The 19,010-nt window shown below is 38.7% G+C and overlaps 1 protein-coding gene across 1 annotated transcript in view; it reads left to right on the top strand.

The window, feature by feature from the left end:
* The window catches only part of Erc2 (ELKS/RAB6-interacting/CAST family member 2), an 808,331-nt gene that overhangs the window by 506,159 nt on the left and 283,162 nt on the right, over nucleotides 1–19,010 (top strand). Inside the window, exon 15 of the mRNA XM_077796473.1 lies at nucleotides 4,211–4,371. Coding sequence (XP_077652599.1) covers nucleotides 4,211–4,371 — 161 coding nt within the window. The remainder of the gene's footprint in view (nucleotides 1–4,210; nucleotides 4,372–19,010) is intronic.

The raw sequence follows: 19,010 nt of genomic DNA, 5'->3' as shown, positions 1-19,010 counted from the left end.
AGTTGGATGGTTTACCAGTCAAGATGAGCCAGGGGTTGACAGGTACATGTGAAAGAGTTTGAATGAGTGAAAGGAGAAAGAGAAAGTTTGAACAGGCATCTGCATGAAGGTGAGAACTGTGAAGATAGACTTCATCTCCTGAGTATCTGTATAGATGAGGAAGTGTCTCTAGGACAGTGGCACCTGGGGAAGGACCCAGTGATGGACTGCAAGGAGTTGAAGAGTTTGCAAAGCAATTAGGGAAAATAAGTTCCTATGCATCTTAGTCCATTTTGATTCCTGTAACAAAATACTATAAACAGAATGATTTATAAACAACAGAAATTTCCTCCTCACTGTTATGGAGGCAGGGAAGTCCTACATCAAGGTTCCTGCATGGTCAAGTCCTCTTCCAGGTTGTGGATACTGACTTCTGTACTCTCACATAGTGGGAGAAGAAATAAACTTCCTTGGATGTCCTTTGTAAGGGCACTAATCCCATTCCTGAGGGCTCTTCTCTCATGACTTAACTCCTCACAAAGGCTTCACCTCCTTATGCCATCACCTTGGGGGCTAGAATTTGCACATATGAATTTGGGGGGATACAGCATTCAGACCACAGCATCAGGTTTAGGAAAATGGGGATTGGGTAGAACACTGACAGATTAAAATGGGATTTTCAAAAGACTCTTTAATGACAAATGGAAAATGCTCACAATACATTAGTTGTTCATAATATTATATTTTATATGGATATATTCATATATAGCATCTCAATTAAATATGTACATACATAGAGAGGGATGGAGAAGCTGGAAAAAATTGTTTATAGTGTTTATTTCTAGGTGCTGGGATGTAGGTAGATCTTAACTGAAAAGAATGCTATTTGACTTAAAAATTTTCAAAGTTTTCATATCAGTAGCTTTCATGTTCTGTGTAATAAGTCTACCTTATTTGTATTATCAGAAAAATTTATTTTCTTGATATCAGTGAGAAGAGGAAATGATTATGGGCTATGTCATCTCACTTCAGTGCCCACAGACAACTAATAGACAAGCCACATGGTGCCCAGATTACTGATGAGGAAACTGAAACTGAGAGAGATGAAGAAACTTGTCTTAGTCACATAGTTTAGTAAGTGACACCATAATTCTAATCTGGTGGTTTTTGAGACACAAACTACATGTATATTGTTGGTTAAGATGTTATTTTAATGAAGGGACAAATACATTTGGAGGAATGTAGCTCTGTGAAAGCTGCACATTAAGAAAAGACATTTGGCAAAAAGGAAATTACCAGTGGCCTGCAAAAGTCTCTTTTCCATGGGATAGCAAGAGTAACAAGCGATTTCCTCTTGAAGAGAGAAGGCTGTTGTGGGGAGTACAGAGCACCCAATTTCAACTTCCCACACCAGCCTTGAAGGTTTACAGTAATGGTGTAGCACAACAAAGGTGTCTATCTTGCTTATGTGATGTGGGTTGGCCTAGGGCTTCATTATGGCCACTATGGATTCAGGCTAAAGGAAGTGTCATCTGAGACATGCTTCTATGTTTGCCTTGGTGCAGAGGAAGGAAGGTTGGAATTGAATGCTAGCACTACATGCTTCTCCCTGGAAATGATGGTATTTTATTGGCTGAAGTCATACTCACAGGGAGAGGGAAGGTGTAGTCTTACCATATGTCCATAAGGAGGACAACTGAAATACTGTAGGCTATCCTAATGATCACCACAGCAAGAAAACATTTCTTACTTTTAATGCTCCTGCTTTGGCAATAAAGGAAACATTTTTCAGAACTCTAATAAAACATTAAACATAGAAAGAACCATGGGCATTGTCTAGGAAACTGAGATTCTGAGATTTGAATGGTTGCTTACAAAAAATTACAGTGTACCTTATGGTCCTTAATGTACAATACTTCCATATCAATTGGAATGAGTCGGAAGCCTTGGCCTGCAATTCTTTAATGACTCTATTTCCAAGGTGTTGGGAACAACATTCTTACATGGTACTAAGCATTATTGATGTTGGGAGCCAATGGCATTTCCATCAGTTAAAACACTGGATTACATATCCTAAGTGTCCAGGTTTCTTTGTGTGGTTATAGCTGAAAGGTGTTTCTCTAAAATGTAATTATTTAAAGATGGATTACCATAGAGCTCCTGGTGTTTGCACAAGAAGTCTGATGGTGAGTGAATTAGTAACTTGGAAATCCAGGTGAGTAGATTAGAGTCTATAGATTGCAGATAGTTCAGTTTCAAAGAATGAGAGAGAATTCAGTAGATATGAATTCTTGAGACCTTTCCTCTCTTTTCTGGAATCAGTATCATGTTTGAAATAAATAATAATTTGTGACAGGGTCAAGTGGCAAAGACCATCCCCTGTGGAGGATCAAGCAGACTACATGAATTAGTCTGTGGAATGGTCATTATTCTGATAGGTATTTTTTTACACTATTGAGTACATAAAAAATAGGGACAAAAAGTAAGAAAACTCTTATTTTAGCCTTAAGTATTGCTTCACAGAAGGGTTTCTAGATATATTTGTAATATATGGGGTTTGTTATTGTTGTTGTTGTTATTGTTGTTTTGGTACTGAGGACTGAACCCAGGCATGCTTTATCACTGAGCTGCTTCTCTAGTCTTTTTTAATCTTCTTAATTTGAGATGAGATCTCATTAAGTGCTTAGTAAAAACTTTGGATTCTTCTGCTTCAGCCTCTCTAGTCACTGTGATTACACATGTGCCCCACCATGCCTGGTCATATTAAAATATTATATGACTTATATGAGAACCTAAGAAAAACACAATTGTTTTTTTTAAATTGTATATATTTATAAAGTTAAAAAATAATGCTATTTATTCTACAGTTAAATAGGTGTGGTCCTGTGACTTTCATAGATTATTCTTTTTATGTCTTGCTTTATTTTAAACTGTTTTTAGTTTTGGCTTTGATTTAAATTACATGGTCATTAAGTTTCCTCTTTCTATCAGGGCAAAATGGAGAATTTTCTGAATCTTAAAAGCTTGTGATTTACCTTGGACGTGAACTATAATGCTTATTCTGAATAAATTCCATGTAAAACTGCAGAAATTGTGTAAAAAGTCTTTATGAATTGAAACTTAACATGTCATTGACACATTTTGAAGGGTGTTCTGTTGACTTAAGTGATGGATGAACCCATTCTGCCAAGTGCAGCGGGGAGGGGTGGCTTAGAAACTCAAACATCAGCTCTGGAATCTAGAAACTTCCTGGAACCATGATTTTGAATCTGCAGAGTAGAAGCAGCCTGTGCAAGGCATGGCATTTCACCAGCTTTCTCCACGGAAGTCTCTGGAACAGAACCATAAACACCAACCCTTTTTGTTGTATGTTGGCTTTTAAAAGTCCCTAATGGTTTGGGGAGAGTAAGGCCTTGCCACGGGGCTTCCTAGTCCAATTTTTGGGACCTGGCTGGAAAACCCTGGATATTTGATAGTCTGGCTTATTTCTATGGTGTATTAGCACCCTATAAAAGTTACATGTCATTTATTTCAAGTTTAGAACCCTCTCAAACTTCAGGGGCAAACCAAACTTGAACCCTTTGTGGCTGGAATTCTGTTTACCTTTGGCCAAATCTTGCTTCCTGAATGTAAGTCTGGGAGGTGAGGTGAGAGGGGCTACTGAGGCCCATGGACATCAAATAGCTGTGACCAAACAAGGCTTTGATAGGTTAAAACATAAATGAATCTGAAACACATCGATTAACTTCCTGTCAAAGTACCCTGGAGTCTACACACAGGAGTAGATTGTGCCAGGAGAACTGTGTTGAGTGTTGCCTCCCTCTAACTGTAAGGAAGTAGCTGAGAATTTTGCCAAATGTGGGTTGAAATTAGGTCAAGTTACTCACCCCTACTTCTAGAATAGATATTAAACAGTGGACCTCAAAGGTGGGCCTTGGAGAAATATGGACTTTTATTTTTGTTTTTGCTGTCCTGGGCTTGGAATGCAGGGCCTTGTGTGTACTGGGCAAATCCTTTGCTACTGAACTCTATCCCATCTCAAAATGGACATTTACAGTGTTAGAAACATTTATTTTTAATCAGTGATAAAGAGAGAGCTCCTGGAAACAGTGTCTCTACTTCAAGAGCACCCACAATTTCTTTGTATTTATCATTGGAACACAGGGTAGTCAAGAATGCCTTATACTTGAATGAAGGAACAATCACATACACAGCTCCATGTACCTTTCAGATAGAGGAACTGATGAACGCCTTGGAGAAGACCAGGCAAGAACTGGATGCCACCAAAGCCCGCCTTGCCTCTACACAGCAGTCCCTGGCTGAGAAAGAAGCACACTTGGCCAACCTGCGGATAGAGAGGAGGAAACAGCTGGAGGAGATCCTGGAGATGAAGTGAGTATTCATTTTTGCTTTCTTCGTCTTTCCTAACCTCTCTCTGAGGGTGACAAAGGGGAAAGGGCTGGAGAAGATGAAGAAAGAGCATGGTGAAAGAATAATTTGGCTAATACCTGACATTTGTGAGACTATGTTTCTTATTTTTTAAATTTTAATTTTGGTGTCTCAATTTGCACATTATCCACATTTGTTATTAAAAAACAAAACAAAACAAAAAAAACTACACATCCAGCATTAGAATTTGTGCCTGTGTTTTATGGAAGGTGCTGATATTCATAGATCTGTCGCAGAGGTCTGAGTCAGCCAAGAGACAGAGGCCTCAAGCACAATGGTAATTTGAGCACTGCTCAGAGTTAAGTGGAAACTTTTCTGAGGAGGTATTTCCTAATTGTGACTATAACTTTGCTAATTATATTCTTTTCACTTGTGCACAATGCCTGGCTTGTGTTCGCTTTCAGAGTCTCAAGGTTGGCACCTCTTTGTTTAGAAAGCAGAACTCTGATTTGCTGAGCTGATAAAAATAGCTTAGGAACCCCCCACCCACTCACCAAGGTGAAGGGAGAAAGTGAGTAAGGAAAGCAGGGATTTAGGGTTGGAACTGATTGATTTTTCTGATTTAATCAATAAAGTGGAACCTGAATGCTGAGAAATGGTCCTTCCTATGACACACCCACATGCACCTAGCTCTTATTCCACACTCTCAGTGAAACAGTAGCATGCAAGAACATATGAAAGAAAGAAAATCTTACTGGAAGATTTTTATAATAATCAGTTGTAATGAATTTGTTTCTCAAGAACTAGTTAGGAAACAGAATCTCTAGAAGTGTGTAAATGAAATAATCACTAAGATATAATTTAAATCCTACTTCCTTCCACAACAAGGGGAAACATACATAATTATGGCATCCTAAGCCTATAACACAGACTTTGAAATTGGTGGCTAGGTATAGAAGAGTGACCTTATGGTGACCCAGCAAGTCTTACACATGGTTAACATTAAACCCAGAAAGCTTAGATCATGGAAAATATGGAATGAAATATTTTGAAGGATTTAATAATGAGGACAAAACTTTTATGCCTCATCAACTACCTCAGTTTCTCCAAGACCAAAGAATAAGTAGGATTTTTTTTCACATATAAACTAGTATTTTTCCTAATAAAAGATGATATAATAAAAACAGATACTATTATACTCAGTTTAAAGGTAAGGGAGCTGAGACTCAGAGAGATTCAAATAATTTGCTTAAGGCCATCTGGCCAGGATTAAAACCAAAGTCTTGGGCTGGAGTTGTGGCTCAAGTGGTGGAATGCTTGCTTAGCACACGTGAGGAACTGGGTTTTATCCTTCACACCACATATTGTGTCCACCTAAAACTAATAAATAAATAAGTAAACACACACACACACACACACACACACACAACAAAATCTTCTGCCTCACCCTTTCTTTCTAATACCTCATTTTCTTGTGGAGCTTTTGTGAACTTCATCAAGTCTGGGACTTTTGTCTGTCTGAATCACTGGAGAAATTTCTCTGCTTTTAGCAGTGCTGGGAATATGGTAGGCACTCAACTGTTTGTCAAATGAGTGAATAGTTAAAACTCTGTAGACTGAATTTTATGTCATTGAGCAGAAAAGTATTTCAAGCTTCTGTGACATTATCATACCTTTTTCAATAATTTATTATCAATAGTCAGTTCCCATACTAATGTATTAACAATATGGATAATAGATTCTATCAGCAGTTATTGTGTTCTGTTTCCTATCATTCTCCAGTTGTTCCCAGGTTAACTCTGTATTTTCTGAAGTAGTGTATCATGCCACCTTAGTGACTTCCTGCTTTAAAAAGAGCATATACATAATCTCAAGGTTTTGGGAGAATAGGTAATAAGGGTAATGTGCTGGTTTGGAGTCATCAGACCTGGGTTGTGATCCTATCACTTCCCCTTGTGTCTACATGACTTGGAGGAAGTACCCTCAGCCTCAGTGACCCTCGGGTTTCCTCTGTAATGATTTGCATGGGGGTGATTATGAGGAGAGGTATTAGGTAGAGGGTTTGGCACACAGAAAATGATATATGTGTATAAAGGGCTCAGTCAGCCAATGAAAATATGTCATTTGTTTACTATACTCTGTGATGACTATCATTTATCTAAAATTTGGATTATTTTTTTAGAACATATAAACCTTTCCATGTGTATGTTTTCCCACTTAATTTCATGATTTCAGATAGCACCTAACTAAGACCTCTTTTGGTGAATTGCCACATTATTACTGAAGTGCTTAATCTGCTGCCACTGTAAAATAAATACAAAATTTCTCTTTTAATTTTCCTTTGGTAAAAGGAACAAAGCCCTGCTTCATTAAGTCCCGTATGAATCCCATTCATTATTCAATTGGCCCCTCAGCCCAACTTTTGAACTCCTTACCTGCAACTATGAAGGACACAGGTATAAGGCAAATATATTGACTGAGATCCCTAGGCTCAGCAGCCTCTTGGGTGTTCATTTCAACCAGTTGGTTTTATTGATCATGATTTTTGAGTCAAAATGACATATTGGTTATTCGACCTTGACTGAGTTGATTTAAGTTAGTGGAATCAACCAGATGTGTATTATCATCATTGATACTTACTATCAAAACTTAGTTTTTCATTTAACTGACACTCATCATGCAATATTGTTACCAGTTCTATCCAGTTTGCAAACCCCAGTAGAAAAGGAGAAGCTGCACAGTGTTTTTTAAAGGAAAGGAGTGGAGCCATAAGGCAAGAGAAATGTATGCTCTCATAATTTATTTTTCATCTCACCTACCTCAAAGTATGAAAAGAGATTACTCTGCTCTTGCCTCAGTTTTTCCTTCAGTAAAATGGAGGTGATAATATCTGTTCTTCCTATTCTACAGATGTGTGATAGGGACAGGATTTTTAAAAAGTACTGGACTAAGGCTAATATAAAACAGCATATGTGAAAGTGCTTTGAAACATAAAAAGGGCTTTTAAAATGATAGGTGTTGTCTGTTAAATTCATTGCAAAATCAAAAGGCATAGAGTTTTAGAATTGGAAGGCAGTTTTAGAATCAGATCCAACTTCTCAGCCTGCATAAGCCATACTCCCTTCCACATAATTACTGATAAGGAATTTGCCAGGCCCTGGTAGATACCATTCCCATTAGAAGCAGTGGGCTCACAGGTGGTGGTTCATGTTCAGTGGCCCATAGAGAGAGCTCAATGCATTGTTACACAGAACTGAAATGTCTTTCCATGTAATCTTCCCATTTGTCCCGATTCTCTTTCAGAGTTATGCAGAATTTATCAGAGTCACACACATAGGATAGATGGCCTTTTACATATTTGTTAGATAATATTGTGCATTTGAGAAATAAGGGTAGAAATATGGAGAAGCAAAACTGAAATAATAAAAAAATCACCCTGAAATAATAAAAAATCACCCATGATGCTAACATAGAAGTAGACACCAATGGCATTTGGCATATACTTGTACAAATGCTGTTCCCCACACACTTAAAAAAAAATAAAATTAGATTGTACTTGCATGTTTTATAAGTCCTACTTCTTTTGCTTTCTGAATGCAAACACCTTTCATGTCACAATCATAGAAATGTGTTTTTTTTTAAATCATTCAATATACTGTCGTATAGGTTTACCCCATTATTGAGTATTCTTTTGGTCTAATATTTTGCATTGCTTTCATAACAAACTGCTATTTAATTTTATTGATTTACTTTGAAGTAATTATAGTTTGACATAAAATTGCAAAATAAGAGATGTTTTTTACGCTCTTCAACTCTTACAACATTGGTAACATCTTACAGTAGTAATTATGGAAATTGATAATGGTACAATCTGCCAACTTTATGCAGATTGCTTCAGTTTTACATGCATTGGGGTATGTGTGGGGGTTGCAGTTTTATCACAGGTATAGATTTATGTCAAATCTACCACAGTCAAAATTACAGACTGTTCCATTTATTCTTATAGGGATCATTGGTCCAATCTTTTGGTAGTTCACCCACTCCCCACTGATGCATGTGTGTGTGTTACATCATTTTGGGACATGTGACAAAAAGTTGGAAATGTATGCCATTCTGGCCTACATTTTCTTCTGCCATTCTTTTTGGGTGGGCAGAGAACTGTCCTCTTATTTTTAAATTTTGATTGAATTTAGAGTGAGAAAAATATGATCTGTTTTTTCTAGCTTAAAGATTTCTCATGATGTGACTTTATTTATAGTGAAATTTTCTGATTGGACCTTGAGAACCTGTAACATGTTAGGGATCCAGTAAACATCAGTGGAATGAAAGAGTGAATGAGTTCAAAGATTCATAGCTATTCACAGGCACTGTTCTAGTGAACAATCCATGAAAAGCCCTTGGCCTTGTTGAGATCGTAATTTTAATCAAATGAGTGAAGGAGATGAGTGAAGAAATAAATAAGCCAATAAGTGACTAGATAGATGAATAAAGTGGTTTCTTGCATGACCAAAGAGGTTTGTAATCCCACTTAGATGCCATTTCCAGCGGTAAGTTATTTGGGATGTGGGGAGACATGGATAATGTTGCAAACCTCCCCATCATATATGTTTTAGTTGGCTTTTATGCTGCTAAAATGACTAACAGAACTGGCAAGAACAATTTTAGAGGAGAGAAAGTTTATTTGGGGGCTCATAGTTTCATAGGTATCTGGCTCCATTCCTCTGGGTTTGAGGTGAGGCAGAACATCAGGGTGGCAGAGTGTGGCAGAGGGAAGAAGCTCACAAGGCAATCAGAAAGCAGAGAGAGAGAGGGACTCCACTTGCCAGATAAAAAAAATATATATACCCCAGAGGCACACCCCAATGCCCACCTCCTCCAGCCACATCCTACCAGCCTTCAATTACATTCAATCCCCTGTGAGGGGGATTAATTCACTGATTGGGTAAAGGCCCTCATAACCCAATCACTTCTCCTCTGAATCTTTTTGAATTGTATCACACATGAGCTTTCGGAGTACACCTCACATCCAAACCATAACAATGTGAGAACATTCTTAGGAACTGAAACCAAATTTATTCCAATTTTAGGCCTATAAATATGTTAGATACTGGATTCTTCAACCCAACACCCCTTCTTCAGTTTGATTTTTATTGGTTGGTGTTTAAACTATTGGTCATTATTTCCACCCTGGAAGGAACTAACAGTTATCCACTATATATTTTCATAGAAGAACATAACATTCTTCTTTCCCTATGTATAAGATTTTTACTTAAAAATATCACAAACCCCTCGCTAAAACATTTCATAATAGTTCATCTGTACATGTGTCCCTATTTAAAGGAAATTTTATTAAAAGAATATTAAGAACATTATTCTATATGTTTGGTTTCATTAATACTTAATACTTATAAGCTTACATTCTAGTAACCAAAGCTCAATTATTTAATTTGTGTCAGGTGAATTTGATATCTGTGGCTAAATGGAATGGAGGGCCTTAAGATAAAGTGCTTAAAATCTGTGTGCGTTTTCTTGGATGATTTTAACTACCACAGAAATTTAACAGGTAGACAAGCAGCTAACTGATATTTTTCATTTAGTATAAAGTGTTCTGTTGAATAAGGGTTTTAATGACTAGTTGATAATTTGAAGTGTGCCTTTTAAACTTTTCATAGTGATTTCCTGTGCTTATGTTATATAAAAAATGTAAGCAGACTCCTACATTTTTAACTCTTCCAATGGCGTTCAATCTATCTTAATTTACTGGGTATTGTTGGATTTTAGACATCTTCTTCAGATAGCCTCACAAGCCTTTGTATACACTGAGTTATTTTAGGACATTTACAGTTAGGTAAGGCAGCAGCTCATTCTAGGGCATTATCCTGTTGGCCCCTTTGATCTGGGATCCTTTCTGGAGAGCCACTCATTAGGTAAGTACCCTTCAAAGGAGAGGCAGCATGCAGAAAATGATAAAATCAATTTATTCTCTACTTCATGCCAACATGAGAAAAGACAAATGACATTTCTTTAGGGAGGAATCCTAAGTGCCTGGCAATTTGCACAGGATAAATGGAGCTGGAAGAGGAGTTTTGAAGACAACTGTTTCTTAAAATTGATAAACTCAGTAGCATGGGGGCTGTACTATTTTACAGAGACCTTATGGGGATTGAATGAGATTATCCATTTATGAGAAAGTGATTTTTAAGCCATACAAGGCTATAATCATGTCTTATGTTACTATTAATATGCTAGGTATGTTCATTACAGTTAACATACCCTGATCCTGTTTCAAATCACAGCTTCACTTTGTGAATTCAACCGTTTTATTTTTTGCTACAGCATGATTCTTTCTCTAACCAGTGGTTTATTTGTAAAAACTTAGTTAAGTCCAATTAAAATTATTAAGTACTATGATAGTGTGTCCTAGATACCCTTGTCTATTTCAGTTTGCCACATGCTCAGTTCTAAAAGATTTTTGAGTTAGCTGGAACACCGATGAAGCCTCTTGAGGCCTCTTGAGTGACCTGCAGTGAGTAGACAGGTGACAGGGTGGGAATAAAGGTCACGAAGAATGGCTCATTCGAAGTTGAATTTGGTTTGAGCTTCAGGATGTGGCATAAGTGCACATTTGCTTACCGCTTGTGATTTCTGTTTCCCTTTCTAAACCCTAAAGTGAGTGGCTTAGAGCTTGCTGTACACAAAACAATGTGGGTAAGTCAAAGTTAACTATAAAGAAAATAACTTTAGAATGGTAGAATGTTCCAGTTAACTTTGGATGCAGGGAACAAAGAGCCCCACATTCTGGAGGCTCAAACTTGCATCTTTCTTGTCACCAGGGACCTGTGCTTCTCCAGGCTCAGTACTTTGGCATTGTTAACATTTGGCTTCCACCTCATGATGCAAAACTTACCTCAGCTTCATCTATCCAATTCATATTCCAATCAGCAGAAAGAAGGAAAAAAAGAAAGCACCCTTTCTGCCCTTTAAGTTGTACATACCACTCATTGACATCTGAGCCATCTAACAGTTCATTCAGTAAATAGTTGTTGAGCATCTGCTATGTGCAAAGACTGTTCTAAACCCTAGGCACTTATCTAAGTGTTGGTCTAAGTGAACAGAAAGGACTGAACAAAAATCCTTCTGTTCATGGAGATTACATTCTATAAAATGCCAGATCTAGTGTGTGTGTGTGTGTGTGTGTGTGTGTGTGTGTGTGTGTGTGTGTGGTGTATGGGGGGGGGGTACGCTGACCAGAATTTTAGGTCACATGGTCACACTAGCTTCCAGTAGGAAAATTTAGTCTTTAGTTCAAGTAGGAAAATTTAGTCTTTAGCTTGTTAGCTATATGCCCAGCTAACATCCTGAGAATCCGTTACTATGGAAGTAAATGAAAGAATGGGTAGGGCGAAATTAATAGTCTCTCTACCATAATGAAAAAAAGAAGAAGGAGAAGAAGAAGACCAACTGATTCCTTATCTCGCTAAGCATAAAAAAATAATAATAACTTTGCAACTACACCTTTAGAGAGAATATTCCTAATAGACATTTGCTCCTAAGTGTGTGTGTCTAGTGTATATCTGAGTCACTTCTGGAGATCATGGTTGATAAAAACATGAGGAATCATACAGTGGGTGAACAAGCTGAGGGATATTTGGATATCTTATTATACTTGGGATTGCTGATGGGTGAAGGTTGTTAGTTCTACAGAAGCCAAGAAGACAAGGTTTCTTTAAATTGTTAAAGGGGTGACATGTAAGAAAAGACGTAGACTTGATTTTATGCTGCCTTGGAAGACTGTGCTAGAGCTTCAATGCTAAAGAACTCTGTAGCAGCAGGAACCCTCTTACCTGTTCCAGGTGAATTTCCATCCCAACTAGAGGGACCATGGAGATCTCCATGATTCTATTTATGTTTCCACTAAATAAATGACTTGGGAAGTAGATGATACTTAGGTCCTGCTGGGATCTTCTTTGTTTTGTCCCTTGAGGAATTCTATTGGAATGCAGAAATTTCTATCAAAAATCAAAAATTACATCTTGATTCTAGACCCTGCTCTCTCTTATAAGGCTGCAATAGAATTCCCCTGTATTTTGTGCACAGCATTTACTTTTCATAATACTGTTTGAATATGAAATATATAAGCCAAGAGGATATGAGTTTCACAAATGATTATAGGAAAAGAATTGAAATGGATTAAGTTGCACATCAGATAGAATCAAGACCCTTCACTGGTCCTGTGATAAAGATTATATTCTGCTTAAAATGCCTTCAGAGCATTACACTAGCCCACCTATATGTACTATTCAGTGCATGCACACTTTGGACCATGGAATTAATCTGAACAGTGAACATAGATTAAGTACTTCTTACATATCAGGCATGAGCTAAGTACTTCACTTACATATTGCTGCCATTTTCTGCAAGCTGGGCAGAGTGATTGCTCCCATTCTGCAGATGCAGACACTGAAGATCCAATACCTGGAACCAAATCTACTTGATACAGCCTATTCACAGAACACAGTTTTTTAGTGGAGAACTTGGGATGTCATTTTAAGATTTTCAAGTCTGGGACCAGTTTTGATTAACTAGTAGAAGCATCAAGCAGAGAGATGCTTCTTCCACTTTGCCCCAGGGGAGCAGGACAGCAGGCTGGTGCATTGGGAGAGGGAGGAGGCAGGAAGAGGACTAGATGGGGAAGGTGTTTGAAGTTTGCTTCCTTATCTTAAAACAAAATAAGAGAAACCCTGTCTTTTGGCCCCAAACATTCACTGTATGTATAGTTTTAGTAGTGAAAAATGTCAGTCAAATGGGCCCTGGGCTTGGTGGTTTTTAATGGAAATACAAACATTTTCTGAGCTAGAGAAGTATAGGCTTTCACCTTAAATAATCATAATCAGCAGTTAAATAATCTAAAGGCTTGTGAATTGTACAGCTTAAGTAATTCCAAGCACCATACTTTATGTTATCTCCATCTTCACAGCAGCCCCAGAGGGACCAGGAAAGGTCACCCATTAAAAGGAGGAAGAGAAATGTATGGACCTCCCAACCTCCTGAAACATGGCAAGTCAAAGGGGGTGTTGTGGCCCTCTCTTCCCATCCAAGAGCAACATCACATTGGAAGAAATCCAAGAAGGACCTGATCTAACACTGTAGGAGGCACTACCAGTTTTAACCCTATGAAGCAAGGATAGGACAGCCATATCACACAAAGAGAGACCAAGGGACAGTAGAGCCACACATCCAGTCCTAAAAGAAGGATTTTCTGGAGCAGTGATCAGGGCTCTCAGGATTAGCATTCACAGCTTAAATCTACTCACAGTAGCAGTGTGAGCCCTGGAAACCTGAGACCATTTCTCCATGTGTGATGAGGTCTCTGGACTCAGACGAACGTGTTAAATTCTCCAAAGCCATGGCCCTCAACCTGATTTTGTTCCTCAGAATACTTGGCAAAGTCAGGATGTAGTTTTGGTTGTCATGACTGGAGTAGAAGGTACTCCTGGAACCTAGTGGATAGAGATCAGAGGTGCTGTCAAATATCCAGCAGTGCACAAAGCAGCCCCCCAACAACAAAGAATTACCTGGCCCCAAATGCCAATGATGTTTTTGTTGAGAAATTCATAATTAACCTCCCTTTTTAGATTGGTGTACTTTAACTGTGGAAGAGAAGAAAAGCTTTGTAGGGTCTCATCTTTGATTTAGCCTATTCTATTTTATTTTATTTTTTTAATATTTAGTTGTAGATGGTCATAATACCTTTATTTAATTAATTTATATGTGGTACTGAGGATCCAACCCAATGCCTCACACATGGGGAAGGATTTGGGTGGTCCTGGTCCCTGGTAAGTTTTAAATGACCATTTGTGGGAGAAATGAATGAAATGACTCTTCATTGTTTCATGATGCTACTGCCTACCTTTTGCATCCAGCTGGCTACCTTTCCTAAATTTCCACTCCCTGATCAGCTCCTCCTTTTCTGCCACTTCCTAGTCACAGAATTTGGGAACCAACAGATTGGGAAAATTAAAATGCTTGATCTTTGGGTTAAGCCGCTCTCCCTGGGGGTCTTAAATGGAATCTGCAGGAGCTTGAGGCCAACTTTGGAAATCTGCTATCATCTCACGCCCTATGCTTCACTCTGAGTGCATTGCAGCCCCAGCGCCAGCATGCACTTGTGATAACAGGTAAATTTCTGACTTTCTGTTGTATTTTAAAATTGATGTTTGTGTGTTCACTTCCCCAAGCCCCGATCTTGGAGCTTCTAACTCCTCCTCGCTCTGCCTCTGAAAATTTTCTTGGAAAATGCTTCCTTCAATGCATTTCTAAGGTTCCTGTTAGCTAGTGCTTTATAAGGTCCTGTGGGATTGGGTAGGCTCAAGGCTATTCTCTGCTTCCCCCCCCCATCATTCTCTGGGAAACTGACCCTATGGGCCACATCACCAGGATTCCCTTGCTGGCTGGGTTCTGGTTGGGTCTGAAGTCAATATGAGGCACTGCAGGAGATGGGAGGGTGGGGGAAGAAAAAGGCTAGAGAATGTTCCCTCAGCCCCAGTTTCTTGCCACATCTCATAGCAGGGGCTTCTCTCCATGACTACAGCCCCCTTTGAACAGAGCCCATCCATGGCTCCCTGTCACCACAGTTAGCTCATTTTTGCATTCATCCCTTCAGCCTAAATGTGGCAATGGTTGCCTACTGTTGCCAGTTTCTGGATGGCTCAGCATCTCTTGTTTGTTTCATTAACCCTGCCCACCCCTTCTTCTGAAGCCCCTTCATTGAAGTCTCCTCATTGGAACCATCTGTGGTAGATTCCATTTCCTTCAGGATCCAGACTAGCACAGTGGGGAAGGCTATGGTGCCTTGGTCAGATACATAAGATTGTGAGAATGATTTAAGAAAGTGTTGTTAGAAAATGTTTACATTTCCCATATTAAATAATTTTGGGAAAAGAAGTAGGTTGTTTGATGCTAAAGTCAAAACACTAAAACAAACCCTTCATTCTGTGGTTTTCTAAAAATGAATGGCTTTCAAATGACCCTTCGACATGAATGACTGCTACTGCCCCCACCTTAGAAAGATGTGTGGCTGAGGTTCCCAGAGTCAGGCTGAGTCTTGGACTAGCAAAAACAGTTCCCTCCTCTTGCCACATCCAATGGGAAGAACTGCTCCTTTGTTCTACAGATGTTGGGGAGTTGCTTTGGCTGAAAGGAAGAGGTTCTTGAGATGCACTGGAGGAAAGTTTTCCAGGAACATATCATTCTTTCGGTCAAGCTCAGAGCATTTTTGGTTTTGGGCAACTGAAGGCATCTGTGGCTTTTTGTAGCAGCTACTGTTTTGTAGCACGTTGGACTAAAGCACTTCTCATTGATTCTATCTTTTGTTTAATCATTGACTCATTCATTAGAGAAATGCGAGGCAGTCAGTTGTTTCTTGAGAGAATGAGCAAATATTTACTGAGTTCCTAGTCAATAAACTAATGTTCAAAGGATTAGAAATCAAAATTACAGCCTGAATAAATATGCATAAAAGGGGAAGTACATAAAGCTATCAGAGCATCCTGCAGGATGTGGCTGTAAGCCCTGATAGGTTGCATGAATGGAAGAACATCAGGTAAAAGGTGTTTGGGGGTACATTGTCAGAGGAGGATACTTGCCTGTACAAAGGCCCTATGGAAGATAGGGCTCACTTGTCTTCTATTAGCTTGTAGGAGGTCTAAGAGGCTGGACCACAGAGACAAAATGGGAAAATAAGGTAGTTAGGCAGAGAGGTTGGCAAAGTCCATATATTCAGGACTTTGGCGTCATGGTCAGATTATTGATAATTATCCTTAGAATAGGAATGCTACATTCAACAGATTATAACAGGAGCACTCTATTCTCATGTTTGGGCACCGCCTGAGTCCTATGTTTCTGGGTAAATATTTCCTAAACAGCTCCAAAATTCTCCTCTGTAGACTTACATTTGTTTAGAAGGCCATTTTATTAAAGTTAAATGATCTGCTCATTTGGAAAGATGGATTTATCAAATGCTTATATTTAGAGGGGAAGAGACAATTCCCTGCTAATTCATGTATTTCTCAAGTGCCATGAGAAGCTTGCCTTTCAACCGGGCATCCCTGAATATTTCTGGGGAGAAGTTCCCAAACACCTGAATGGGGTGTAACTATAAGTCTGGTGTTGATGAGTGGTGAGGATTCCTCTGTGGAACTGAGTGCTGTATTCCTATGAGAACCCTCTTTCCTAACTGGTGCCCCATTAAGCTTGGGTAAATTACTGTTATATCTTTTTAAAAAAAGTCAATTGTATATAAAAGTAAAATGAACCCCATGTCCCTTCGTCCAACTTCAGCAATTATTCAACCCATTGCCAATCCCCACCCCTATCCCAGGATTATTTTGAAGCCGATCCCAGACATTATATCATTTCATCCATAAATACTTCAGCATAAACATTATTTTTTCAGATAAACATTTTGACACCAAATTACAAACACTCAAAGGTGGAAGAGAATTTTAATGTGAAAGGCTCAGATTTTAATATTTTCAAAATGTTATAAAATCAAAACAGACCATTTGGTGATATTATATGGGAAAGTCAGAAAGATTTACAATGCTGGACACTTTCCTTTATTGATTTTCATCTATTCTCCCTGCCTTATGCCTAAACCTCAGTGTTCCCAGGATTGACAAATTCTATCTCTTACTCATCTCCTAGTGATTATTGATATTTCTACCTAAATATTGATATTTCTACTAGAAGAGAAGGCCCTTTTTTAAATTATAGAAATTCATTTTTTTGTGGGTTTTTTTTTTTTTTTTGCTTTTGTTTTTGTTTTTTGGTACCAAGGATTAAACCTAGGGGCACTTTGCCACCTAGCCACATCCCAGCCCTTTTTGTTTTTAGACACTCTCACTAAGTTGATTAGGGCTTTGCAAAATTGCTGAGACTGGCTTTGAAATTATGAATCTCCTGCCTCAGCCTCCTGAGCTGTTGGGATTACAGGCATGTACCACTGTACCCATTTGAGAAGGTCTTTTCTTGATCCTGTCTCTTTTTAACTTTTTGACTGAATGGTAACTTCAGGATTTTGAGGGAATAAACAAATAAGTTTCAAAGTGTGTGAACCAGAACTGCTAATTGGTCACATGTCCTACACTCAAGGGTTCTTAGGATTTGGTTAATGATAACTTTTCTGCAGAGAAGAAAACTGAGATTAAGCTCACTTTGTTAGAAGATTAAGTTACTAAATCTCTAGAAATCTCTGAAAGTACCCATTTACCTTCTTTTATTAATGATCACATAGGCATCACATCATCTTGACCTCAGGACAGTCCATTTTATTGGGAAAAAATAACTATCGGGGTTGCTCTTGATCATTTATTCATTCAACTGTCAATATCTAAGGACTTCTCACTGTGCTACAGGCTTATCCACTCATGGCTCATGCTATGCTTTCTGGCAGTTTACTTCAGAATTGATTGTGTTAATGTCCATTTTCCATATGACCTTGGAACACTTTGGCATTGAGATGGCTTCTGTATCCAGTTATCTCTCACTTAGGTAAACATGGGGTATCTTTGGGCTGAGCCAAGTTTTTGTCTTGGGCTTGACTCTCAAATCTACTTACTCTAGAAAGGAATGATTTCAGAACATGTGTCAGCTGGGTCAGGGACTTGGGGATCATTCTAGTCCTGGCTTTAATAGAAGCTGGGAAGAGACAGCGTCCCAAGAAGGGTGGGATATGTGAAGGCTGGAGCCTTCCATCAAGACAGACTTTGTGTCCTTCACATTTTAGTTTTTAGTTTGCTCTATACCAAACAAGACTAAGCAGTGACAATTAGGTTTCACCAAAATTTACTGTTTTATAGTGTCTAGCCCATAATTTCATCTAGTGGTGCTGCTTAATTCTCAACAGCATCTCTGAAGCTTTTGGTCTGCCTTTCCCCTGAAGTGGTAAAGGATTCATTAACACAGGAGTGGAATGCCTGGGATTTGGGGCAGGGAGATAGATGATTTGAGCTTGAATCTTGGCCCTCCATTTATTCTACTTGCTCTGTGACCTTGGCCAAGTGTGTAAATGATATTATGTCCCCTGTGGAGTTCTTCTGAGGATTAAGTGAGTTAAGACGTATAACACAGCCCAAATCTGCTACTTAGTAAGCCTTAATAAATCTACTCATCAGCATTCAGAGGGAACTCATTCTCTCTTCAGAGAACCGACTCTGCCTTTTGTTATACTATAAAAACTTCCTTTATCATTCCACCTCCTTGTTCTTTGGTACTTTTGCATTTTGCCACTGGAGTGTTTATTCCTTCCCAGCCCTTGAAGATCTAAGGCAGTTAGTTCTCCTGTGCTCTTTTCCCCAGTACCCTCCATGATGCAGAAGAATCTCACCTCTGTGTGAAAAGTCCCTGGCTCCTCCTCATCATCTTGTGGTGGGTTTTAAGGACTCACCTTCTTTAACCATCTGTGCATTATTTCTGTACACATTCCACAAATAAATTCTGAGTATTTCCTATAGGAGGGGCACTAGGTCCAGCCCTTGTGATGTGGTGCTTGCCTTGTGGAGCTCATGATACAATGAGGAAGTTGGCAGTATAAGCTAGTAATGTCTATACAAGGTGGTAAATGTGCAGATAAGGAAAGTTCT

The sequence above is a fragment of the Urocitellus parryii genome, chromosome 3 (assembly GCF_045843805.1).
Source record: "Urocitellus parryii isolate mUroPar1 chromosome 3, mUroPar1.hap1, whole genome shotgun sequence".
NCBI lineage: Eukaryota > Metazoa > Chordata > Mammalia > Rodentia > Sciuridae > Urocitellus > Urocitellus parryii.
The sequence above is the reverse complement of the archived record's forward strand: the minus strand, read 5'-3'. Positions and strand labels throughout refer to the sequence as shown.